This window comes from Kwoniella dejecticola, chromosome 2 (assembly GCF_000512565.2).
Source record: "Kwoniella dejecticola CBS 10117 chromosome 2, complete sequence".
In the NCBI taxonomy this organism is placed as follows: Eukaryota; Fungi; Basidiomycota; class Tremellomycetes; order Tremellales; family Cryptococcaceae; genus Kwoniella; species Kwoniella dejecticola.
The window spans coordinates 562,068-587,142 of NC_089302.1; the positions used below are offsets into that span (position 1 = coordinate 562,068).

At 48.8% G+C, this 25,075-nt stretch overlaps 12 protein-coding genes across 12 annotated transcripts; 6 read left to right on the forward strand and 6 right to left on the reverse strand.

Annotated features, from left to right (window-relative positions):
- Positions 1-284: 284 nt before the first annotated feature.
- On the reverse strand, positions 285-1,817 carry I303_101668 (uncharacterized protein; the record flags this gene model as incomplete). Its single annotated transcript, XM_018405541.1, has 4 exons — positions 285-479; positions 606-671; positions 793-1,565; positions 1,691-1,817. 4 exons carry the CDS (start codon positions 1,815-1,817, stop codon positions 285-287), a joined length of 1,161 nt encoding a protein of 386 aa, XP_018265822.1.
- Positions 1,818-2,235: 418 nt separating this feature from the next.
- I303_101669 (3-deoxy-7-phosphoheptulonate synthase) lies at positions 2,236-4,162 on the forward strand (the record flags this gene model as incomplete). The annotated part of the gene is made up of 7 exons (XM_018405540.1): positions 2,236-2,298; positions 2,371-2,627; positions 2,822-2,983; positions 3,143-3,424; positions 3,540-3,719; positions 3,837-3,919; positions 4,020-4,162. 7 exons carry the CDS (start codon positions 2,236-2,238, stop codon positions 4,160-4,162), a joined length of 1,170 nt encoding a protein of 389 aa, XP_018265821.1.
- A 274-nt stretch (positions 4,163-4,436) lies between these two features.
- Positions 4,437-5,587, reverse strand: I303_101670 (uncharacterized protein; the record flags this gene model as incomplete). Its single annotated transcript, XM_018405539.2, has 6 exons — positions 4,437-4,475; positions 4,621-4,722; positions 4,851-4,932; positions 5,061-5,235; positions 5,365-5,393; positions 5,520-5,587. 6 exons carry the CDS (start codon positions 5,585-5,587, stop codon positions 4,437-4,439), a joined length of 495 nt encoding a protein of 164 aa, XP_018265820.2.
- An 846-nt stretch (positions 5,588-6,433) lies between these two features.
- On the reverse strand, positions 6,434-8,498 carry I303_101671 (uncharacterized protein; the record flags this gene model as incomplete). Its single annotated transcript, XM_065968389.1, has 5 exons — positions 6,434-7,094; positions 7,174-7,704; positions 7,768-7,929; positions 8,097-8,171; positions 8,317-8,498. The coding sequence occupies 5 exons, from the start codon at positions 8,496-8,498 to the stop codon at positions 6,434-6,436; spliced, it is 1,611 nt and encodes a 536-aa protein (XP_065824461.1).
- A 967-nt stretch (positions 8,499-9,465) lies between these two features.
- I303_101672 (nucleolar GTP-binding protein 2) lies at positions 9,466-12,473 on the reverse strand (the record flags this gene model as incomplete). Its single annotated transcript, XM_018405537.1, has 5 exons — positions 9,466-10,854; positions 11,307-11,575; positions 11,650-11,800; positions 11,904-12,214; positions 12,368-12,473. 5 exons carry the CDS (start codon positions 12,471-12,473, stop codon positions 9,466-9,468), a joined length of 2,226 nt encoding a protein of 741 aa, XP_018265818.1.
- A 329-nt stretch (positions 12,474-12,802) lies between these two features.
- I303_101673 (uncharacterized protein) lies at positions 12,803-13,264 on the forward strand (the record flags this gene model as incomplete). The annotated part of the gene is made up of 4 exons (XM_018405536.1): positions 12,803-12,826; positions 12,891-12,948; positions 13,039-13,122; positions 13,218-13,264. The coding sequence occupies 4 exons, from the start codon at positions 12,803-12,805 to the stop codon at positions 13,262-13,264; spliced, it is 213 nt and encodes a 70-aa protein (XP_018265817.1).
- A 333-nt stretch (positions 13,265-13,597) lies between these two features.
- On the reverse strand, positions 13,598-14,761 carry I303_101674 (uncharacterized protein; the record flags this gene model as incomplete). The annotated part of the gene is made up of 2 exons (XM_018405535.1): positions 13,598-13,978; positions 14,105-14,761. 2 exons carry the CDS (start codon positions 14,759-14,761, stop codon positions 13,598-13,600), a joined length of 1,038 nt encoding a protein of 345 aa, XP_018265816.1.
- A 235-nt stretch (positions 14,762-14,996) lies between these two features.
- On the forward strand, positions 14,997-15,788 carry I303_101675 (transcription and mRNA export factor SUS1; the record flags this gene model as incomplete). Its single annotated transcript, XM_018405534.1, has 4 exons — positions 14,997-15,079; positions 15,268-15,338; positions 15,479-15,547; positions 15,709-15,788. The coding sequence occupies 4 exons, from the start codon at positions 14,997-14,999 to the stop codon at positions 15,786-15,788; spliced, it is 303 nt and encodes a 100-aa protein (XP_018265815.1).
- Positions 15,789-16,468: 680 nt separating this feature from the next.
- On the forward strand, positions 16,469-17,361 carry I303_101676 (uncharacterized protein; the record flags this gene model as incomplete). The annotated part of the gene is made up of 2 exons (XM_018405533.1): positions 16,469-17,194; positions 17,257-17,361. 2 exons carry the CDS (start codon positions 16,469-16,471, stop codon positions 17,359-17,361), a joined length of 831 nt encoding a protein of 276 aa, XP_018265814.1.
- Positions 17,362-19,142: 1,781 nt separating this feature from the next.
- Positions 19,143-20,209, forward strand: I303_101677 (uncharacterized protein; the record flags this gene model as incomplete). Its single annotated transcript, XM_018405532.1, has 5 exons — positions 19,143-19,412; positions 19,485-19,572; positions 19,642-19,664; positions 19,743-20,021; positions 20,072-20,209. 5 exons carry the CDS (start codon positions 19,143-19,145, stop codon positions 20,207-20,209), a joined length of 798 nt encoding a protein of 265 aa, XP_018265813.1.
- Positions 20,210-20,829: 620 nt separating this feature from the next.
- On the forward strand, positions 20,830-22,063 carry I303_101678 (uncharacterized protein; the record flags this gene model as incomplete). The annotated part of the gene is made up of 2 exons (XM_018405531.1): positions 20,830-21,498; positions 21,674-22,063. 2 exons carry the CDS (start codon positions 20,830-20,832, stop codon positions 22,061-22,063), a joined length of 1,059 nt encoding a protein of 352 aa, XP_018265812.1.
- Positions 22,064-22,297: 234 nt separating this feature from the next.
- Positions 22,298-24,882, reverse strand: I303_101679 (uncharacterized protein; the record flags this gene model as incomplete). The annotated part of the gene is made up of 10 exons (XM_018405530.1): positions 22,298-22,575; positions 22,650-22,674; positions 22,734-22,904; positions 22,969-23,117; positions 23,169-23,332; positions 23,395-23,824; positions 23,879-24,212; positions 24,269-24,522; positions 24,580-24,676; positions 24,742-24,882. 10 exons carry the CDS (start codon positions 24,880-24,882, stop codon positions 22,298-22,300), a joined length of 2,043 nt encoding a protein of 680 aa, XP_018265811.1.
- Positions 24,883-25,075: the final 193 nt, after the last annotated feature.

The following is a 25,075-nucleotide window of genomic DNA, read 5'->3' on the forward strand; positions in this document are numbered from 1 at the left end:
ATTGCGGTAATATTAGTAGTTTGTTTTTTTGTTTGCTTGATGCTTGATAATGCATCACTCGGTGTCGGTAACCCTTCGATTGCTAATGCACATCGTCAGATCACTTGAGGTTAAGTTCAAGTCAGCTCAAAACAGATCGATGGGCAGGCTCGTACATAACGAAAGCGCAGACTGATATGGATAGATATATTGTAAGCCAGATCTGAGTACTGTATGGCTTGTTGCGCGTTGCATATCACATATCATACATGATATACGACATACCACACACCACGCACTACACGTTAGAACACCTTAGCGCCATTCAGGTATTGGGAAAGGACGACAGTCATCCCCAGGGTAAACACCAACAGACACCCGTCTTTGTACGTCTGCGCGAGGAGCGAGAAGTATCGGGATCCGGTGAGGACCGGTCTTGAGATCTTCGGAGGGAGAAGAGGAAGGAAGTTTGAGATTAATGAATGGGGCGGTGGCGGGGACTGCGGTAGGGAATCGTTATCATCAGCGTCTTTGAGATTCGTATTTGCTCAGCAGTACAAGAACTGTGAAAATACAGAAAATAACAATTCACGTAAAGGAATAGCAAGAAGAAGAACGGAACTCACCTTGAAAATCATAAATCTGCTTGTTTGTAGTATCAATTCTAACGTTGTCCAGGCCCAAAATATCGGCTGTGAAAATGAAATAGCAAAGAGTAAGGATTCGTCAGTGTCAGTGTCAACCTTAGTACGTATTTCGTATCGCTCGATCGTTTGATCATACGGTAGTCTGATAAGGAGGAGGGATACTCACAACAACTTCGACATTCCCGAATTTCGCGAATGCCCTCCCATTCAACCCACTCCATCGGGTCGACCAATCACCCTCGATGGCATTGATCAGACTTGTAGAAGCTTTGATCTTGGGTTCCCACCATACAATGGTAAATATCGAAAGAAGGATGATGGAGATGAAATGGACGATGGGGAAATACTTTTCACTCTTGCTTTTCCGTTGAGGTGTACCGCCAAATCCGGGGAAAGAGAATGGCATATCTCCAACTCCAGCTCCAGGTCCAGCATCGCCTGATCCCGGTCCGCCGAATAAGTTGGAAGGTAATCCGCCCATACCACCCATTCCGCCCATTCCACCCAAACCTGCTGGATCATCTAAATCACCTAACAACCTCTGCGAATCCCCCATTCCAGCACCACCTGCACCTGCACCCATACCCATCATTTGAGACAGTAATCTACCCATATCTGGCATCTCACCATCTGGACCGAGACCGGTCCCAGCGTCACCGGGAGGACCGCCGCCAAACATGGACATCATAGCTTCCAATTGAGCTGACATCGCTTGTTGTTCAGCAGTCAAATTTGGATTTGAGCTCCCATTTGAGTGGCCTGCTGTAGGAGCTGATCGCGCATTTGATGACGATGACGTCGAATTTGAGGATAAATTTGATTCAGGCGCCCATGATGGTTTGCCTTTCTGCGGATTCGAGTTTGAGGCTGAGGCTGAGGAGGCAGGCGGAAGAGGCGGAGGGGTTTCGATTTGCGGTGTTGAGAAAGGAGAAGGTTTGACTAGGTGAAAGTATGCTGGTCTCAGCTTGTGTATTCTCGAGAATGTAAGAAACACGATCTTCCTCTAAGACGCGTCCTCTCAGGTGTAGCCATCTTTTGTAGCCTTTTGTGGCCGAGTTACTCACAATCGTCAGCATACAGCGCTTGAGCTTCTTCACCCCTTGCCGATTGAGCGAGCTTCGCCAAGCCTGTGTTGCCCCTAGCTAAGATTTTAGCTTTTCTAGCTGCTGCTCGGGAAGCTGCGTCGGACATGGCGTCTCTTCTATGTTTGTCTAATTCCTTGATCTAGCGAATGAAGGTTTATGCATGCAAATACATATGTTCACCGGTGTGCATCCTTGGTTATTAGTCTATAGGATAAGCGGAGTAGCAGATGATGACGTGGCATTGATGATAAGTTGCGTTATCACTGTTATTACCCCACAATTGTTTCCATGATCTTCCGGCGGTAGTGCCTAGTTTTGAGTCTTGCTTTTGACTTTTTTGACTCGTAAATTGACCAGATGCCAATCCAAAACGTTTAATTTGTCAAAAGGATCCCGTATAAAGACACTTGAAATTGCCTGTCCGTTCAATTGACTCTCTCTTGGACCGACAAGGTAAACGAGCAACCCAAACCCTCTGATACTGCCCCTCCCGCAAACCCATCTTAAACAGACGTTTAACCGACATGTCTCACGGAACTCCATCTCCGGATAGGAACAGACCTCTAGACGACCGAAAAGTCACTGGTGTGAGTTTATGTTCGGTTGAGGTTTCAATCGTTCTGAAATCCTGCTGAATTGTTCATGATCCATGATGATAGTACGACCCCTTGATCCCTCCTGCATTACTTCGACATGACCTCCCTGTACCTGCCGTAGCGAATAAGACCATCTCTGCCGCTCGACGAACAGCCGCTTCGATCGTACAAGGTACAGACCCCTTGTCGAGATTATTGGTCATTGTCGGACCGTGCAGTATACATGATGTGGACCAAGCCAAAGAGTACGCCTCGAGATTGAGAAAGGGAGTGCAGGAAGGTAGATGGCCTGGATTGGAGGTTGTCATGCGTGTATACTTGTGAGTATGAGCGAGGCGCAGTCTGGCTTTTCCCCCCAATATATCGCTCCACAGATCCAAGTAAGATTATGGGAAAGGAGTTGCGTCCTCTCAAATCACTGAGATCTGATGAAGTGGAGATATCAGAATGCAACTGAATGAGATTGCCCGTGAGGCGAGGTCGGATATAGCTGACAAGCTATGACTCAAATTAGCGAAAAGCCACGAACGACCGTGGGCTGGAAAGGATTGATCAACGATCCAGACATCAACAATTCTTTCTCAATCAACAAGGGTCTTCGGATCGCTAGACAATTGTTATGCGATATCAACGAGATGGGTATGCCCGTAGGATGCGAGTTACTCGATACTATCAGGTAAGTCAGCTTTGTCCTAGTCTTCTCCAGCTTGACTGCCTGCTGACGCTATTCCACTCTGATGCGTTACTTTTCCCCCCTCGTCAACTGCTCCCGCTATTTCGCAAAATAACCAAATTATGTCTTCATTTGCTCGACTTCTTATTTCCGCGACTATAGTCCCCAGTTCATCGCAGACCTGATAACTTGGGGAGCTATTGGCGCACGGACCACCGAATCCCAATTACATCGAGAACTCGCATCCGGGGCCTCTTTCCCTATAGGTTTCAAGAACGGTACCGACGGTTCAGTCGGTGTAGCTATCGATGCCATGCAATCCGCTTCTCACCCGCACAACTTCATGGGTATCAACTCGCAAGGTATGGCCAGTATCGTCAAGACTTCAGGTAATAGAGACTGTCACGTCATCTTGAGAGGTGGTACACACGGACCCAACTACGCGTGAGTCAGGCCCATTCAGTCTACTTCAGTTTCTTCGTTCATGATCCATCCATACGACAGGGGACAGGAGAGGGAATAACCGTGCTGATCAGTCAACACGGTTGTACAATGATAGCTCCGAGCACGTGCAAAAAGCACTGACCACGATGCGAACGAAAAACGCAGACACCTTCGCTTCTATAATGGTTGATTGCTCGCATGGGAACTCGTCGAAGAACCACCTAAACCAACCTAAAGTAGCGGCCGATGTCGCTGATCAAATCGCGGCTGGTGAGGAGGGTATCACTGGTATCATGTGAGTGGATCCCAGAAATCTAGCTAGAAATGGAGAATGTCAAAGAACCCCTTCTTCTTTCGGACGGAGATTCTCGGATATTCCTATCACGGAGAGAAGCTGATGTGTAATGTGCAGGTTCGAGAGTAATTTGAAAGGCGGAAAACAAAGCTCGGACAAACCTAGAGACCAACTGGAATACGGTGTATCCATCACTGATGGTAAGTCAGCCTTCCATCCTCTTCAAACCCGTCAACCCGTCAGAAGCGGAAAACAGTCGACTGATGTGAATTGTCCGATTGTTCGACTTTTTGTGTTCAGCCTGTGTCGATTGGGAGATGACTGTTGATATGCTCGACGTCCTCAACAAGGCTTCCCTCGCTAGACGTGCTATAGTGTATGCTAAGCACAGTAATGGGAATGGCGAGGTGCCCGCTGTGAAGAAGCTCAAGACTGACGAGTAGGCGGCGGCGAGGGAACGCGAGAGAATTAGTTGTATAACGGGTGTATGCGGATTGGACGGAAGTGGAAATGGATGATGAAGGATGGAGGGCATCCGGTCATAGCCTAACGGAAATTGGTAGCGATGTCGTTTCGTGGCCATCCACCACGCGACACAGCGGATGACGTGCCGTATATGCATGAGTGTCCAGTTCATACTAGCATGCTGAACTAACGTCATTGCACGGTCTGATGTGGTATAAGCTGGCACGGATGGCGCTTCGCTGCTGTACTAGGTCACTTCGCAGAGATATGGCCTCTTGGAACTTCTCCTTCCTGTGTGTGTGTGTGTGTGTGTGTGTGTCGAGTAAGCGCAAGGAATATGAGAGTGCAGTGCAAAGCGATTAGTCAGCATATACAGTAGACCTTACTGAATCCTTCGTCATAAAATAGACAAAGATGGAAAGTTGTTTCGGCTTACATTGACGTCAACGCCATCTTTGAACCACCTCTCCTCTTGTTTGATGGGTATCGTATTCCCGCTCATCTGACGAGAAGCCATCCGACCGTCTTGCGCGAATACCTAGAACATCACACATATCATTTATTGACGAATCAGCTACATACCACACCATATCGTTAGACATGGCATTCATGAAGCTGGAAAAGGAATGATATGACGATCATTTTGATACCTCAACACACACTTACCCAATGTTCAATACCATAAGTCCTGAACCAGCTCGAAGCCGGATCATCCGACTCGCTAAACTCATACCAAAACTCGACGGCGCTGATCAGATCAGAGGCGAATGATCAGTATCATCATCAACGGCAGAGATTGCCCCGCCCCGCCCCGCCCCGCAACAAGGGCAAATTGAAACAGCTGTTCGTCATGAATTAAATACTCGCTCAGCTCACATCTTGTTATCCTGAAACGCAAATAACTCTTTCCTCAATCTATAATTCTTCTCTTTCTGCCATTTCCTGGTTAGGAAATCTTCGATCTTCTCCCTCCCTTCGAAGAATTCGTCCCTGTTTCGCCAGATTGAATTTGGGGTGTAAGCTGGCGAAATCAATTGGGGGTTCTTCGTATCTGCCATCACATCACAGTCAAAGTAAGTTCGCCGGAGCTTGGTGTTGTCGAAGTTTTCACGATTAAGCGATCGATCATGGCCTACTTCAGACCGGCTGTGTAATTGTATAATATCTTACGAAGACTCACTCCATTTATCTTGAGCTGCTTTGACTTTTCTAAGCATTCAACAGTGAGCGACTTTTGACTCGATTGGATGAGACAGAATCCGACTTTCGATCGTCATCTCCACACGCGGGACAGAGGAAGGGACAGATGGAGAGAAAGCCGACACTCGCACTCACTGATGAGCCGTCTCAGCCGTGAACGGAGGAAGAGGGTGTAAAGGAGGTTGATCTTGTTGAGTCGACATCGTTCTGAGGCTGAGATTGAGTGATGCCCTCGTGCTTGGGATGTATATCTTGGATGAGGCAGCAGCAGCTCGAAGTTGAGTCCGAGGTAGAAGCATGTATCTCAGAGTAGCCGTCATTCCTTGTCAACCCAAGATCAATACAGAATACGTGCTCGAGTCGATATCTGTACATCTGTACTGCTCATGAGTAAGCATAGCTGGGATTCGTGGACATCTCGGCTATCTGACTCGCGAATTCCGAATGACGAATGACGAGATATACGCTCATAGCACCGGGTTTTCATGTGATTCTTCCGAATCTTTCTCGCCTTAACCTGACTTATCAGGCAGCATCACGTCGCATCGCATGTCAGCATCTGGCCGACGACTCGGACCAGGAGAGCTTCAGGCAGCTCCCAACATGTATCACATCGGCAGCTCTTGTAGATACCGATACATGATTGTTATCGTTTGCCCTTTCGCCCTTCTCGCAATTATGGCTGTTGATGGACACGAGAACTTTCCTACATACCCCACAATGCCCAAAAGACAAATATCGACGAGTGACTTCATGAACCAGGAATATTTAAACTGATCTCCTCGGGTCTACCGAAGACAGGGTACTGAGTCACTAAGCTGACGGTCCATCGAGGTATAACGTTGATATATGTACACCATTCCAATCCCTCACAATGCGCGGGTCAAACAGACACACAACCAAAAGAAACGACTTGTTACAAACCACGAAGATGATATATGTTGATATGCTCCTATAGATAGCTCTTCCCCTTCGCTTACTTCCTTCTTCTCGCCCAGCGCCACAAGCTATGATTTGTTAGGTTTGACTGCTCAATGCTTTACTTCTCTTCAGACTTTGAGGCTCTTTCCTTTATCTCCTCCTATACCTTGTATATTCCCCCTCAGCCCAGCAGTCAGCGCACTAGTCGACCCTGTACTCGGTCCAGGCGTAGTTGACCCGCTTCTCTCCCTTTCCCTGTCCCTCTCTTTGCTGTGACTGCTGAGCTCAGGCAGAGCACCAACATCAATAACATCTTTCGGTTTCACACTTGCGTTGAGGGCGACCCGTGCGGGAGTTTGTCGAGGTTTAAATCCGCCAGCCATCATCTTAGTCATTGGACTCTTCGTGCCGGTCCCAGCACCAAAGCTATTATTACCTCCCGGCGCAGAGCTCGCCAATCTATGCGCCGAACGAGGTGTCGCGGGTTGTTGATGGTACGAAGGCTTCTCCATACCTCTAATCGGGATGGTTGACGAGGTATTATCGCCTTTGACGGAAGAGGATATTGTGCGTAATGATGATTTCGGTTTTCGATGCTGTGTATGATGATTATACCTGTGAGATCGTGTCGAAGTGCCGTTACTCAGAGGGACGAAATGCTCGAATGGGGATGTAGGCGATGAGAATGAGGCTGAGATCTGTACTGGGAAAGCGGACTCGATGTGGGGTACTGGATGTAACGGTCGATTGCGACACCAGCAAGTCAAAAACAGCACACGCTTCTGTCGTCTGTTGATACGCCAAGTTCATCAGCCAAAAAAAGTTTCGACCGACTTTGGAAGAAAGCACACAGAGGGAAGATACTTACTTGCTGTAAAAGAAGTAATTGGCACTCCACAAAAGTCCAGCGACTTTCCTCTCTCTACCTGCATCCCAGTCATTCTGAATAGCGCTCTCGCTACTTCGTCTGTTTGAATTCGCAGCCGCGACCCCTCCTCCACCCGAGGTCGAGTTTTGCCTCATCATCGGTACAGATGCGGCATTATCATTTGAAAGCGGTTCAACATCCATGTCCATGCCGCCTGCGCCCCAAGCTGGGTCATTGTCGTCCATGTCCATCTGAATATCGTCATCGTTCTGCTCGGGGACGAAGTCTTCCTCCTCCTCGTCTGAAGAAATCAGAGATGTATCGATGTGCGGATCGTATTCTGGCTCAGGGAACCATGAATATACTTCGCAATCTTCCATGGGGAGCACCTCGTTCAGTATTCGATACAGGTCATGATTCGGTACAGTAGGACCGAGATTAGGCGACGAATTTGCCGGCGACTGGGCCGGAGAATTCTTAGCATTATTATTCGGTGAAGGGTTGTACGATGCCAATTGAGATAATATAATCCTGCGATATGGTTGCAGAGGTTGTCAGTCACTTGAATATTTCAGATCACAACGTTGGACCTACGGGGTTGAGCCTAAACCAGACGATCCGAGAAGGGTGCCATTCAGCTGAGAGAGCACTTGAGCCGCAGACCGCTCTCTCGTGAAGTGATCCGGTCTCAATGAGGTGAAATCGTGATCTGGGAAAGCTGCATTGAGTGTCGAGACCAGTAAGAAGTGGACTTTTCTGTGTCGGAACTCAGATGGTCAGCTCCAGGTAATTTTGATTTCAGGTGTAAGAAAAGAAATATGACCAGTGGGGAAGGGAATATAGTAGAAGACCGAAGGAAAGGAATGTGATCTCTTTCTTCTATAGATCACGTCATATCCAATCGGACGGAACACGAAACTCACCTTGACTCCTTCTCATCCAATCGTCCGAAACAACTAGCCAACCCAGCTTCCCTCATCTCGGGGGAAAAACTCATCCTGTGGGAAAGCCAGAAATTGACATCAGCTCACTTGTCTTGCCTTGATTTACTTTTGCTTTCCATCTCTCCGCATTCTTAATTCGACATCAAGAGGTCCAGTGGAAAGGAAGGTGCTTGCAGCTCTTGCTTAGACTCAGACTCACTCTTCCATCCCTTCCTGCTCTGACATATACGCCTCCTCCCTCTCCTTAAATGCCCTCTTCTCCTTGCCTACAGGTTTAACAGAGTACGCCTCGAAGCGCGCATGGACCCGCAGGTCGGTCTCCCCGTCCGATGACAGGGACGCGGACAATTCGTTGAGTATTGGATAATCGAGATACTTCATCTTGAGCGGGATTACGATTGAGTTCCCTTGTCCACGGTGCGACTGATAACGGAGCGTGTGCTGTATATATGTTCAAAAGGGATTGCTATCAGAGTAACGAAGATGCGAGCGAAATAGTGTTGATGGAAGACTACTGTAAGGATATTCGTGGCGTCGTATGGGGAAGGCGATAAAGGAGATGATGGACTGTTATCGGTGTCGGTACTCGTAGTTGATCTGTGTATTTGCGAGTGCGGTAGGGGTCGTGGTATTAGAGACCGCCTTGTGCAGTGATTGTGTGGCTATGATTGATATGGTTGAGTCAGTGTCGATATCGGATGTTGTTGATGTTTAGATTGATACGAACGTTCGTCCGTTGATGCGAATGTTGGTGTGATTGTAGTATGATGTAATAGGCGACGAAGCTTTGCGCGTAGATAAGATAGATAAAGCAGACACTTGGACCGAGATAGTCCCGAGTATACTGTGTTGTGTGACTTAATGAAGACCCCAGGGGGTACAACGGACTATCATAGTAAGTGTTCGACGTTAGAGCTAGAATAGATAAGGAAGGAAGAGAAGAGAGAATGAAGAGGTGAATGAGTAATGAAGTATCTTGCAGCAACGCTCGCATTCCGTCATGTGAATGTAACGACCACCGATTCGGGTATTATTGTAAACAAAGGGTAATCACGTTCTATATCCCTAAGATACCCTGGATTACAAATGTTTTCTAAAGGAATAAGGATTAATCGGGCATATTTCCGACATTACCAAAAAGGGTAAAATAGGAAAAGAGGAAAGAGAGGAAGGGTAAAAGAACGATTGAGAAGCATGATTGTGCGCCAATTCAAACGAAATAGATTAAGATAAGATAGGAAGTACTGCACCACCTTCGTGTGTCTCAAGAAGCAGTACACTATGTTACATACACATATCCGTCAAGGAACATATCATGCCTAACATACGAACGAAAGAACAGCCGGAGCTAATACTTCTTACTCTTGGGACGCTTCTTCCCCGTCGGCTCTTCGTCCTCTCTATATCGCTTATGAGGGTTTTTAGGGATCTTCTTATCCCTATTCCTGTTTTTCACATTGGCGTGCGAATAGAAGTTCTCGGCCTTCTTCTTGTTGGTGGTCTTTCGTTTCTCCTTCTTTGCCCGAGTAGCTCCCTCCTCTGTGTCGTCCTCCGCTTCAACTTCGACGGCTTTTCGTTTGCCTGCTTTCTTACTTGACGGTTCGGAGAATTCGATGGCGACGGTATCTTCCTCATCATCATCGTCATCTTCACCCTCGTCATCATTTTCATCGTCATCCTCTTCGTCAACTTCATCCTCGTCTTCCTCATCCTCCTCATCCACAGGTAGATCTGCGAATTTGGATGGCCCAGCGTTTCCAGGGAAGATATCGTCCCAAGCGAGCTCGCCATCCTCTTCATCATCATCATCCTCCTCATCACCCTCCTCGTCGTCCTCTTGCGAGCCTTCAGCATCTTCAGATACTTCGGCCATATCGACATCTTTAACTTTCTCTTCTTCCTTGTATCGCCTAGCATCCTCGCCAATGAATTTAGGCATGGTAACGATCTTACTAATAGCTTGATCGACACCTTTGACTCGTTTTTCGCCCAGTATCTTACCCAAGGATCGTTCTTGTTCTTCCAACATCTCTTGGGCTTCCTTATCTTCCTGAGCTTGAGCTTGGTTGACCACGTCTTCTGCAGGAGCGGCACCCTCTCCGACAGCAGCCTCCTTGGCTGGAGGAGGCACGAAGAAAGGGATTTTGCCTCGGATCCAATCGTTCAATATCATCTTAGCAGCCGACTCTTGATCTGGTTCACCTCCTTTCAACAACTTCCCAGACTTCTTCGCGATCGCACTGAGCAAGATCGTGGCTCCTGATTCGCCGTGCCATCCACCTTCTTTGTGCTCCAAGCCATATGTCCTTTCGATGTATTCAGGTCGGACCCGCTCAAGCAATTGAGGTATATGTTCGGCAGGGGTAGCTAAATTTTCGACTCGGACCACACCTTTAAGTACGGTGTCGGTATCCGAATCCTTCGCTGAGACAGGGACGATACCCGGACAATCGATCAAGTAAATCCTCCTCATCAGGGTGATATATTGCCAGACTTTGGTTTCTCCAGGTATAGGTGCGACGGTACAGACTTTCTTCTTCTTCAGAGTGTTGATTATACTGGATTTGCCGACGTTGGGGTATCCGATGAACCCGATGGAAATTTGTTTCTTGTCTGAATGCAAAACTGAAAATTGTCGAAGAAGTTGGATGAGGGATCCTTTACCGAACGAATTGTTGATGGATGCATGGAATGCGATGGTTGGTGCTGACAACGATAGATGTTTTACCCATCGAGCCTGATAAAGATGTCCTTGTCAGCTTCAGAACGAAGAAGACCGGAATTCTGCCAGTACTGAGAGACCAGAAGAAGGGTGAAATCTCGATAGAATGTCTGACAACAAACCAAGGGATCTGAATTGAAAGCAGTCAAGTAGACACATTCAGATCCCAACTCAATCGTGTCAACCATCGTCTTCCCCTGACCCCTCATCGGTGTCCAAAACGGTCAACCGACTTTTTGGCCTCGTAAATAAGCAGACCCAAAACGGGTGCCCAAGGTGGGGTATAGATCGGGGCATGACGCTCGTTCTTCCACTCTCGTAACGGTCCAATCGCGTATGAGTTGTTTCGTCATTGACGAGACAGTGCGAATGGCCCTGACTGGAGTGTGGGACAATGGGACGGTGGAGGGAACTGAAGGGAGAGAGAGCGAATCGCGGAAGGTGAAGTAGAGAGACGATATACTCACAGTGACCCAAGTAGGGACCAGGTCGACCTTGTTCAGGACATATACCAAGTGCTTGTGGGCTTTTTCTTTCCGTAGATACTCTACTACGGGCTTACACCTCGTACCGAGGGGATCACGAGCATCGAGCACGTGAATGACCACGTCGGAAGAATCGAGCACTTTGTAGAGCTCTCCCCAGATACGTCGCGAAGTACCTTTCTGGTATATTGGTTCTCTTGCTGTTGAAGTTGTCGGATGGTATATATCTGCCAAGTCGGCTGTTCCGTTTTCTGTACAGCATCATCAGTACGCGGTGACCGATTGATCGCATAACTTCAATGTTATACGTATACGTCAGACTTACGTGATGATTCACCTTCAGCAGCAGCTACATCGGCGGCATTAGACGCTTCACCAAGCTCTTCTAAGCTTCCTATGTCAAGTCGAGGTCTCTTTCGCTGCGCTTTGGGTCCGAAGGTATTTGAGAATGGTTCAGTCTCTACGATGTGCGACCGCTGAAGTAGCAAGCGAGATCAGGTATTAGTACGGATAAAAAGCAGCGGGACTGGAGAGAAGGGGGATAGGAGGCGAGGAGAGCTGACTCCAGCTCGAACTTACTTTACCGCCCATTTTAGATTCATCCTCTAACAGACCCATCGGTAATTTATTCCGCCTCAACAAGACAGAGTACGGATCCGATTTCTGCTCTTTCAATGCCGTCCTGAAATGGTCGAGGGCGGTCTGGGAGATGACTCGAGTGTTTCCGAACCACCTTCTATCAGGTTTGACTCTTCCTGGCTCAGTCTCTTTCTCCGTCTTTTGGAATGCGGCAGCTTCGATGATCTTCCCATCTTTGTCTCGGACAGCTTTTCCACCGTTGAGCATCTTCACTCGGGAAGCCGCTTTGGCATCTCGGTAGAAATTTTCACCTGCAAATTAGGGCAAGGCGTCAGCTCACGGGCTCTGCACTCGCAAGAATCATTGGTCGAATTGGTCGATAGACGTAGTGACGGACTGATCTTGTCGTAAAAGAAGTGAGAAGTGGGCAGGGCCATTGCCAGGTCGGACGCTCGACTACTCACCCTTCACATGCTTGATGGAGAACTCCCCACCAGCCGATCCAGACTTGAGCTTCTGTTTGCCGAAGCCTGGATTGGCCTTACGATCATGGTTCTTCCCTTTTGCCATATTGATCACTGTCTATCTCAGGCTTAGTAGGGGAGTGAGTATAAGAGAAAAAGTATCCCTTGTACAATGACAAGTAAGGAGACAACCAAAAGCCAACGATACACTGGACGCACGATACCGAGTATGCAGAAATTTGAAAGTTTGCCGGACTTTCAACTTTTCAGCCCTTACGTAATTGTCGAGGTGAGCGATTTGATCCCGCCACTTGCCTTTAGCTTGGGATTGGATTTACCTCGAATCTGTTTCGCCCAACGTCCAGTCCATTAAATGTATTCAGCTTAATATCATACCTCACTACGTCAGACATAGTATAACGAAGACTGGGCAAGATGGCTACGATATACAGACGAGCGGTAAGTTATTAGCTTTCAAAGACAAGTTGATGTCTCATAAAGCTGACCACTTTGGGCGCTTTAGCAACGTATGGCTCACGAGTCCCCGGTCATCTTCTGGTCACTCGCTATAGGATTTGCTGGTATGTCCTGCCACCTCGAACATTCTACACAGATGGTCCGGCGAGCAAGAAGCTAGTCGCCGACTCTCTGCTGACGATGCTGTCTCGTAGGTCCGATAATGGTTTTGACCGTCCCGCCAATTAGGAAGTCATTTGGATACAAACAAGCTGAACGGATTCCAACTACCTTCCCAGGTAAGCAGTCTGCTCTCATTCTTCATCTGGATATATACATATTCGTCCGAGAGGAAACCAACCGGGCTCCAGCTGATCAATTGATGCCTTATCAGTTCCCAATCGACCTCGTCGCGCAGTCAGCGGATATGAAGATTCGTAGACCATATCTTTGCGGTTTCAGTAGAGTAGGATGCATCAGCATATATGACTCAGGATAGGGACGTTCGCGACGATGGGCTGTCAGATAACGACATTTCCACAAAAATCGGTTCAGCCCTCAAGGCGTCCGTCAGACCAACTAACAGATACCCTCTAACTGACTTTCTTCGGGCGTCAAATCGAGATACTCCCAAAGCCGTCATATCGCTTGTACTTTCTGCGAGTCACAACCTCACCAGCACCGACATTCTGCGGTCCTACATTCGAACAATCCAAAAACACGCAATCTGTGTCGTATACTTTACATACTTGGGCTTGGGATTCTATGACTAATCTACAAACCCCTACTAGGCGCCGAATCAACCCTAATCATCCCATTCCACCCCTCTCGAAGCCATTGCGCCGCACTGAGCTTCATCCCTCCCTCATCCAACTGTAAAGCACGCACTAAGTCTCTGACATCTTCATCCCTCTTCGCTATCTCAGCTCGCTCAGAATCTCTCATACCGATCGTAGTCCACGTCTCTCGAAGTTTCCCTGATCTTTGAACCGCTGCTCGTGCTAGGGAAGTGAGACGTAGAGTCGACGTCGTATTGGATATTATAGGTATCAGTGTATTTGGCGACACGTGCTCAGCAGGTAGAGGTAGGAAAGTGTATACTATCGGGGAGAGCAGGAGGTATATCGAACGAATCGTATGAATCGTTGAGGCGAGCTGATGAAGCGAAGCGCATCGAATCAGCCTTGCCTTAGACCACCCACAACCATGATTGTGTGTGCGCGATCTATCTCTCTGATGCAATGATGGGTAAAGTGAGATGAGATTGATAGCCAAACTTACATGTAATGCATCTCCTTCTATAACTCTCAAATCCCAAATCCACTTAATCCCGCATTCTCCCACAGCTCCAACGACCAACGCCCATCCGAAAGTACTTCTCCACCTCTCAGCTCTCCTGGAGGCTTGATGACCACTTATGATGTTCCAACCTAAGATGCCTAAAAAGACCGACTCGAGGATATACCAGCCCAGTATCTCCGGTAGACTAAATATCAGATAATCGGTGGGATACTGACACCACACACACTCCATGAGTGGGTTGTGCCCAAATGTCAAGTAGGTCATTCTATTTTCCATGACTTTCATTCTTGTCAATAAGAGTTCTACCAATGGATGCAAAGCAGCATTTCCGTCGGGCTGTTCAGGTCCAAGGATGATGTATCGCAGATGGGCGTTGGAGATGGATACTGGTATGCTTGCGAATAGGTTATAAGGCGGTAAAGCCAGTTGTTTGAGCACCCATAGTGTGTGTATACCCAGAATCAGCTTCAGCGATAGGGGCCTAGGTGTTTGAGGTGTCTTGGTAATCTGAGAAGGCGAAGGGGAGTTGCGGATTCGAAGGAAAGTGAGCAGGCGAGGAAGGAGGGATGGGCCAAAAATGATCAGAAGCAGAGTGAGGGGACCTTGATACGCTGTCACTGAGCTCAGAATGGACATCGTGCCTGCGTACTTGACGCCGAGACACCCAGCCAGCGATCATGCAAAGTGTAATCAGATCAGATAGAGCGTAAGAAGGACGAAAGAGTTGTCTACCGGAGGCGAAATTCAAGCTGATCAACCTCCACTTTGTTGGGATTCCAGTTTGGTCCGCGTCGAGTTCGTCGCAACAACAGAAGTCATCTTTCTCCCATAGCATCCACCCATTCGAACGGGGACTTGAAGATCTACAACGATGGTTTCAACGACAGAGACGACGGACGAAGCTACCTTGAATGCTATAAGGCAAAGGCTCATGGAGACCGGCGACTGGGACAGGTGAGTTGACTGAGGATTCCCTTCCTGCCTGTCCTCCTGCATCCTTGGGCGAGTGGTCACAAGAGCTGGTGCAACGAAAGGGTGATCACCCATTGCAACACAGACATCTCACCCTCTCACAATGCATTTCGATGTGGAGCTTCTTTCATGGCACACATCCCAGCGCGCAGCTGACACTGCGCTTACAGGATACAGAAGTTGCTCAGAGAACAATTGGAGGAGAATGGATGGGTGGACGACCTCAAAGATCTAGCTAAGGGTGAGTCAATTCATTCCCAACTACTTCGCAGATACCGTCTCGACTTCACGTGCAAGATGTCATTCTCCTCCTCCGCGTGTGAGGATGTCTGCATTCCGTCTGAGCGCTCGCTGATGACCAAGTAAAATGTCGCCTTTTAGAAAAAGCTCGAGCGCAGGAGACGCCTAATTTGGAGAACTTGATCAAAGAGATAAGCGAGACCGCTCGAGGTGAGCCAGCTAATATCCTTCTGCTTCTTCACTACGCCTTCGCCCTTCGCTTCCTCAATCCATCTGTTATATCCCGCATGATCGTTTGCTCATAAGGCGGGGAATCATTTGCAACTGAAATCTGATTGAAGACGATGCTGACCCCGAAGACGTTTTCTCAGGGATGATCAGCGAGAGCACAAGGCGCGATGTTGCTCAAGAGATAGAAGCTGTCTTGGATCGAGAAGTGGACCAAGCCTAGACTCTAGACCCTATTCCTCACACCCAATGGTCCGTACCCGTGGGAAGGATGGACTTCGTTCGCGTTTACCGAGGCCTCAAGTCGTCCGACGAGCACGGACGATCATATCCTACATATCATCTGGAAGGCTCACGTACATCCTTTCACTGTTGTATGCATGTGTATATTTGACACTACACCTCAATTTTAAGCGAAAAGCGATAGCTCTGTTCGGTCCGATGACAGCCAAGTGATCACGAGGCGGTAAAGCAGGAAGAAAAAGTTGAGCGAGTTCGATCAGGCCGAGAAGTCACCATACATCCAAAGCAAGTTGACCTACCTCCTGGATCGACGGCCAGACGTCTTCTCTAGGGCTCATCTCACAGAGATCTCGACGAAGAAGGCGAAGATTCAATTCTAGGCGAGTCAAGAGTCAAATAAGACTTAGCGAAGGCGACAAACTGGATCACGCATTTCACAAGTTCCAAGAAGACTAGACGCTGACATGGTCATGCTGATTAATCGCCACCGACAAAGTTTCACAGTATAAAAGGGGTGTCCCTGGGATACTTGCTGACATGCATTGGACTCAGTCATAGCGTTACTTTCATCATACAGTGGTGCGTGGGAGGCTTTGGTCACTGCATATATACACACTCACACAGTCGGTCAAGCGAATCACAATTTAACGATTACTTTTAATGGACCCAAGGCGAGCGGCACATGCGTCAGAGCTCGAGAAGTTAGCTGCCGCAGAGCGAGCGAAACTTACTGAAGAGGGAAGAACAGAATCACCAGGCAAGCCCTCTGTCTACCAACAAATCCTCGCAGCTGGCCACGGGCATACTAGCGAATCCTCAGTACCCATGTCCAAGCATCAAGGTACTCACACTCGAACTCTGCATCAACTTGCCGAATGGGAGCGAGCTCAAGCCTCCGCCGCAGAGACGGCTACTAGTCACAATACTCACAATTCGATTCTAGAACACTTGACTACATTAGAACAGGAAGCAAAGGCTTCTTCTTCGGCCTCCGCGCCCAACACGCACGGAAGGTGGGGAACATTTATGGCTGAAGCGACCAAGGCTTTGGAGGTCGGTCGAGTCCATCAACACAAGTTCGAGGCGAGTGATGCCCCCGATGCTTTCGCCGCACTACAGAAATCCAAAGATCGCATCGAAAACTTTGCTGTGCACTCACGAGAAGAGCATGAAGCCCAAACGGAATTGCAAAGTACCCTACAGAGTGTACTGGATAGTATGAAATCAGGTAATAAGTCTTGTAAGACCGACTGGAATTGGACGATCAGTGCGCTCACAGATCGAGAGACGGTGATGACAGCCCTTGAAGGTGCTATATCCGGCTTAGACAGCTCTCATCCGATCAAACATGAGGGAATGTCAATCTATACTTTTGATCATAATGAAGTAAGTGCCATGGTCTGTTACTGAATCACTGTAGCTTACAATTTTCTGATGTCGTCTGCCAGGGTCTCCTCGGAGTACATTCCACCAACGGCCATATATCTCTTTACGACAAAGGTAGTCTCATCTGCTCGATGACCAAGGGTAAATCTGGTGAAGGCACCCAATGAGGTCATCGCTTGGCGAACACCAATGAAGGGATGAGCTATCGGTAGCGAGAGGGAGAGAGAAGATTATGACTACAGGACAGAGAAAGGAAGGGAATTCTGCTGAACCGTAGTAGCCCTATACTGTATGCCAGTCGAACGAGGTGCATGCATTTAGTAATGTACAGTGAGCCCGAAACATGGAACACCTTACGAGATGGACTGTACCGCAAATGTCAGCATAAGATGGTCGTCAAGTGGTCATTGACGAACGACGATGCCTAAAACACTACATCCGAACGCCTCCCGCACCTGTGTGGCGATTTGCCTTCGATCCTATTAAATGCGCTATACTGTACAAAGGTTGCTCGCTCGTCGAAACTGTGCTAATGATATGAGTCATGGTAGATCACACAGGGAAGGCTCCTTTGACGGCAAGAAGCTGGCCTTGCTGGCCGCAGTGGACCGACTCGAACGGCTTGAACATTGTCGTCTCACTCATTCCCCTTGACAACATACAGTACAACATCCCACCGAGCATGAATAAAGGGCAAATGCAAAGCGCATTGTCCAAACACCAGATTTCCGTAAGCCACAGCTAAATATCACTTCGTCATGTCTTCAAGAAAGCCTGAGTCGGGATCCTCTAATAATCAGTCGACCAAAACCCATAAATTACATGGAAGTGGGCCACATAACCTTCTTCCCTGGCAAAGCATCGTGAAAGGCCGAATCGTCCCATTTACTCCCGATGCGCATGAAAAAAAAAAACCTCCCAGGCCTCACAAGAACCTCGCACAACCACTTTGCATGGAACCGCGAGACGAGAGTTCGCTTCTGGAACAGACTCTCGTGCACAGGACGCTGCATTCACGTTCATGCTTCGATACGGTTGCAAACCGCGCCTCCGGAGCACCCGCACCGCTGAAGATGGCACAAGCAATGGCTCTGAGCACACAGCACATTTGGTAAGTTAGGCATCAGCTTCGGCCTCTCCTTCCCCGGAAGAGCGTCTGCGAGGGGACAAAGCTAATCATCCAGACCTCGTGACATAGGATGCCGCCGCAGTACCACCGCCGACACAGAGCCAGAATCCCATACAGCGACCACTGCTCGTGCAGGCAATTATCAGCCCCCCACAGTGGAAGATGATACGGATAGCGTGATAGGTTAGTCTCTGTGCCAGGTGAGGGACAGAAGCTTTGAATCATCCCCACGTCTGGGCAGGGTTTCCAATTTCTGCTAGCTACATTCGTGTACATGCAAATATGGCAAGGAGACATAGAAGTCCAGGATTGCGATGCGAGATGACGAAAAGATATCTTGCATATCAGCGATTGTATAAGTCAGTCTGACTATTTCAGTTTTGTCCTATCGAGCGTGAGGCCGCGAAGCCATTCAATGATGCGATATACCTGTGAGGCGTTGTGGCGATTTGACGACTCAACGCAGGGTCCAAATCCTGCCAGAGCTCTCGTACAGCTACGATAGTAACCAACGTCATCAGGAAGGCCAAGGTCAATATAGTGACATGGAATGAAAGGAGGCTAAGCAAGGTCCTCGGTCATGTCTGTGCTCGGATCTTATCGAAGACGTCACGAAGGTTTCTTTCAACCTCAGAATGCCTTAGCGAGCTCTGCAGCAGAATCATACTGACGAATATCGTTGCCATTCGATACAGCGTATAAAGAGCAGCATCCGCTGTCACAATCACCCGGACAGCACGCATTGAGAACTCACATCACATCTCACGACACTGTGATCCGTAAATACTTGATCGATTATATACACCTGGATCATTGAACATGAGTGACGAACATAGTGTACCTTTCGAGGAGTTATTGCGACAAATGGCTGCTCAAGACCATGGAGTATTGGTCAGAAATGAGAGGGGCGGCAGAGAATATTATTCCAATGAGACCCTCGCAGGCACTAGCGGAATAGTCTATCAGCCTAGGAGTACTGGAAGAGGCGTTGCGACTTCGCCACAAAGCACCGAGCGTCCGCGCAGCTCATTTGGCGCTGATGAGCGGTCTGAACCTGGGCGCAATGACCGGGTCTTTGTCGGAGATAACGTAAGCTCGCTGAGACTGCCTGCTACGCCGCCGACAAATCGCTGCTCAGTACTGACAATGCAGCACTTGTAGAGCGGTAGTGCCGTGACCTTTTATAATAGACCCACTGCTCACCCCGCAAGACCGGCTCCATTTGCGTCTTCGATCGGTCCCCCGGGCGGTCAGTCTACAACTTCTCCGAGTGCCGGACCGAATGCCACTCGCAGAGCTGATTGCCAAGAGTGGACAGAAGGAGAGACCGGCGCAATTGTGGTGGGTACAGTAACTGTCTTGAGTGCCTTTCCGCGGCATGTGCACGGGCTGACGTCGTATGATCGGAACATTCGGTAGAGGGCGGTGAACCCATCGTTAGCTATGCAGCTTCGGGCTGCCAAAGCCTTCGCGAGTCTTGCGACTACCGGATCTGCTGGCGATGACAGGCTCGTCGATGCTCAGACAGAAGAACAATATTTAGCTCGCATTCTTCAAGCTAAAGATAACCTTGAACAGCTTGAAGCCATCTTATTCGATGCTGCCTCAGAAGGAGAGAGGGCTCGGTCCAGACACAGCGCAGCTGCTAGTCCCACTACCCGGGAGAGTGTGCAAAAAGAAACAGGACCGACTTCGTCGGTGAGTGGATGTGCATTTGCCGTTCTTGAGATCGAGCTGATGAGGTCTAGAAGTCTGATGCTCACACTACTACGCCGTCCGTCGCACCTTCAGAAGGGGATGTCAACGATGGGCAGTCGGATGACGATAAGGTCACATACACTCCAGAGCCATCCGAAACCGGAGATGGCCCCGATTCCAGAGGGTAGCGTGCTGTCATCCCATCCGACCGTGGATTGGAATCCGGATAAGCTTCTAATTTCTGGCAGGAGGCGTTGACATGGATTTGCACATGCATTGCCAATTGATTCTGCTACGATGTTGCGACTTACTACGTCTGTGTTACTCAGACGTGATGCATAGCCCCTTTGCCCACAGATGGCCCGTCCGCTGGGAAGTGCAAACACTCTATTTTGAGCTTCTGTGAACTGAGACGCCATGACGACTTCAGTGCTTTGACGCCGGCGTGATATATTATCGCGCGTAAGGGTATGGTGATTTCTCCACAAAGCAAGTCTTGATGATTTGTGAGCATAGAAAAAAGAAGTAAGAGGAGCGACTGACCAGGCTGTGAGCTGAAGACAAAGGTTTTGGTGAAAGACGTCACGACATTCATGTCCTTGGCTCGAATTCAAGGTTCTGCGAAGGTAGTGTATCCTCACTTGCCTTCTTCGCCGAGGATCACGCAAACCGTATGTCAAGCTTGTTTGCATCCACGTATATATACTTCTAAATGCATGGTACCTCACTCTGAACGACTTGATTTTACACGCTCACATTGATTACCTCACTGCCTACAATTGTTCACGAAGAGAATATTCAGCGAATCATGAGTAGCGGGCAGGCAAGTGACGAATCCAGCCCGCCGTCCTGGGAAGCAGAATACGCCACCCGCATGAGGCGGCTCTCCGAAGACCTCAAGACACGACTACTTGAAGACGATCAGCATCGAAGTGCGAATCACGGGTCCTGGGTGACACAGCTCTCGGATGGACTAGAAGCTCGACTGCGTGATGCGGATACCCGACGGACAGAGGCACACCAGCAGCAGATGGAGCAGCACTCATGGGATCTGGAAGCACGATCGAAGGAGCTGGAAACACGATTACAGGAGGAAGCAGCTCGACGAGCAGCACAACACCACCGGCGGATGGAACAGCACTCACGAAATTTGGAAACTCGATTGCAGACTCAGGAAGAGCGACGAACGGCGGAGTACGAGCAGCGAATGAGGGAACATTCGGCGCGAATGAAACAACAAGGTGAACAGCTTCGAAGCGGGATTGAATCGGTGCAAAGCCATTTGCAGGGCGTCGCGGATACAATGCGAAACAATACAGGAAGCGTAACGATATACGATTCGAACAATCAGCCAATTGTGCTCAGAGATCGTCTAATGGATATCTATGGCGATAGTCTTCCGAGAGTGATTGGAGATCTAGATACAGGTAACATGTCTCGTCAGGGGTCTGGGCCTACCCAATACTTTCAGAACAGAGTAAGTCATACCTCGTACCTTACATTCCCACGGAAGACAGCTATGTACTCATGGAGTGCTCTTCTCTCAAGCTGACAAATCAGTACCGCCAATAGTGCAGGGTTTGCGTGTATGGAAATCATGACTACATGGAAGTACATGACGGAGCCGCTAATCTGAGATACTGGATTCCAAGAGAATTGCCAGTGATCGCCACCAATCTAGCACTGCTGCGACGTCCGGTCAAATTGTAGATACCTCAGGTGAAACTGCTGAGGCTGTTCGTGCCTATGCGCATCACGGCACGCAAGCGGACGTCACGGATACTGGAACCGCTGATGATGAGTCGCTCTTCGGAGGCGGAGAGGGAGTTATGACGCCTGGTTCAAGTACTGTCGAAGATGACGGAGATGACCAAGCAGGCTCTATGCGTTCGCCGACGGATCTGCTCACTATCGGAGGACATGGCGAAGCCAGCGATCACATCACTATGATGAGTCATAAATCAGTGCCCGAAAGATCCATGGGTGCTTGCACTAAGGGGTACAGACGTCCGTACATCGAAGATTGCGAGGCGGAGGATTAGAATAGTTTAGATCCTCTGCCGCAGTCACTAGGAATCTCGATTATTTGTATTGAACGGTAATGATTTTGTGTATGCATGGAATGTTGACGCTATGTAATGTACACCCCGTCTTTGCGTATCCACCTATATACAATGCTCTGCGTTAATGTACTACATACAACAGCTCTGAGTAAGTATGAATATGGGACGAGCGCCTCGCTTCTGCCAATTTAATGACGTAAACGCGAGACCTGCTCACTCGATGAGCTCTACAATGTTACCCTCTTCGTCTTCGTAGAAGATACCCTTGATCATCTCATCCTCCAGGAAATCCTCATCATCGTCATAATCATATTCTTCATGCGTCGCATCAACCCTGGCTGAAAGCTCCTGATCACATGACTCAAGATCGTCCGCGAGGTCGTGGTCAGCTGAATTCTGGTGATCCTGCTGAGTGTCAACGACACGAGGTCTGGGGAAGTGGCCACTGGCGTAATCTTCTCGTAACTCTGGGAGTGGCGGACTAGTCATCACTGTTTCGATTGAACGATTCATTAAGTCAATTATTACGATCATCACGAGAGACGAAACTGCAAACACATCTCACTTTCGACAAAGATCGCAAGCGTGTACTGTTTATTAAAATATCAGCTTTCTGAACTTCTGATGAAACTGTTTCGAGAACGCTTACCACAGCATCATTCCCAGCGTTCCCGCATTTCTCAGGTTTCTTGTCCGGATTATCACCACACATCACCAAGGCTGTATTTTGCAAGCTTCGTTTGGTCCTACCAGCGTATTTTACCCCGTCAATCGAATTGTACGGGACATTCTCGATCGATCCGAACAAGGTAGCTGTATTCTATGTCAAGTCGGAACGAATCGTTCAGCTTGGCCGATAATCAGCTTAACTGTGTGGTACGTACAATGACGAATACTGAGCCACATCCTGCTGCGCACAGGTATGGAGGTACGTCCCAGCCATCAGGCTGCTGATTGATCGCCGTGGACGAAACATCCAGTCCTATGCTCTTCCAATCCATTTCTTCGCCCTCCGGAGTATGCGTTACTATATCTACTCGCTTCTCATCAGCAATGCTGACGAGATCCTAGCGGAAGTACCCACAAATCGGTCCTTTGCCAGCTTTAGCAGAGAGGTCCTGGATCTGTCTTTTGATCACCTCGCGTATCTTTCCTTCCGAAATGGGAAGCGATTCGCCGTACAGAAAGTCGTCCTTGTAGTCCGGCTGAGTATCCTTATTGCGCTTGTCAATGAGGTGTTCTTGCACACTGTCTGCAACGGTCAGTCTCTAGTCATGTGCTGATTCCAAGTCGACACCGGTGGAGCTCACATGTAGTGTCCACATTCAGTCATCTCTTCGTACCCGCCTGAGACCTGACTGCCCGGAATAGCTTCTTGCCACCAGATAGCGGACCACCCTATCTCGGTGACGATTCTCGGATTTTTCTCCCATTTGGTGACGCACAATGCGATAAACAGGCTTCGCCCAATGTTTGGAGGAATGTCCATTGGAGAAACTTCCTCTTCATCTTCATGATGTGATGGTTGTTGAGACGCTGGCATAGAAGCGAGTAGACCACCGCTGATAGCGGTGGTGAACGCCTCTTGGCAGTGGAGATAGTACGAGGTGCCTATCTCGTCGAAGGGAGTTGAAATGCCAGATTGGCTTGATGGCGAGGCCAACGCGTCTTCGCTGACAGCTGCAGGCGTGGATGATACACCAGGGTTTTGTTGAATGGATTCCACTCCACTCTGAGTTTCTGCTGGTCATTCACCTCCTGATCGTCAGATCGCCTCCCAATCACCTCACCTACGATAGGTGAAGAATGAATTGCTAGAAGACTTACCCTCCGCGTTGTCCTGGCCACTTGCACGTGTAGCATCTTTGAGCGGAAAACCGCCCCACCCCGTTCCATCATTTTCATCCTCCAGCCTACCTCGAGCAGCATCGCTCCTTCCCTGCCTTTCAGGACCTTTTCTCAATCCCGGTCCCGGCGTAAAGTCATCTTTTTTGGCTTCCCAGTAGTTCCTGTCATATGTCTTCGCCTCAAGCGCGTTCTTGATATCACGAACCACGCTTTTACCTTCTCTGACGAGAAGGGCAGCCATCTTCCTCAGCACGTACGCATTGTTGAAGGTCATTGGGGTCTATGGAATTCTCTCGTCAGCTCAAAGCTCGAAGAAGTGACCGAAATCCCGCTTACTATTGATACTAGATCTCTGGCACGAATGGGGTACCTGGGTAATGGGACCCAATCATCCTTGCCTTCTTCCAGAGGCGGATGCGGAAGTTCCTCGTCTGCCTCTTGTCCAGCTTTCTCCTGGCCTAAGTCTTGCCTTTTTCGATGGTACTCGATCCAGGACGGAGTGGTGAGGCGCATTTCGTGAATGTAATACTGAAGATATTGCAGTTGTTGTATCTTCCAGAGTAAGCGAGGCTTGCCAAATTTGTCGATGCCTGTAATCTCGTCAGCTTCGTGTGTAAATTGTTGATGTCCATTAGAAGCTGACATACCGATGTACAATGTTATACCTTCATCACCCGGGGATCTGAGCGGATGATCAGGATGCACAAGAGCATCAATTCGGAGAAGTGGACCGATAGCATTCGCCTTCAGAAGTGTATAATCAGCAAAGAAGGCCCTGTTCACCCTTGGTCTCACATCGCTCCACCCACGTGCTGTCTATCTAGCTTTCGAAGATATTTGAAGGCTATGTCATTGTGACGATAATACCCATCCGTGACCAGCTCGAGACCTTCTGTCGACAGAGCCTTCTCTGGCCCGTCATCTCCAGATTTAGCTGACTCCTCCAACATCCTGTTCGTTTTGCGGCTCCGACACTATCATGGGGAGGTAGCGGTAAGAGGTGAAAGAGGAACAGGTTTATTGATTTGCATATGGGGACAGGCTCGAGCGTTACAGAATGATACATTCGCTCGTACTTCCTCCACTTGTGTTTGGTGCCTGATCAGATCCCAAGTTACGTAACTTCAGTTCGAGTGCGACGTC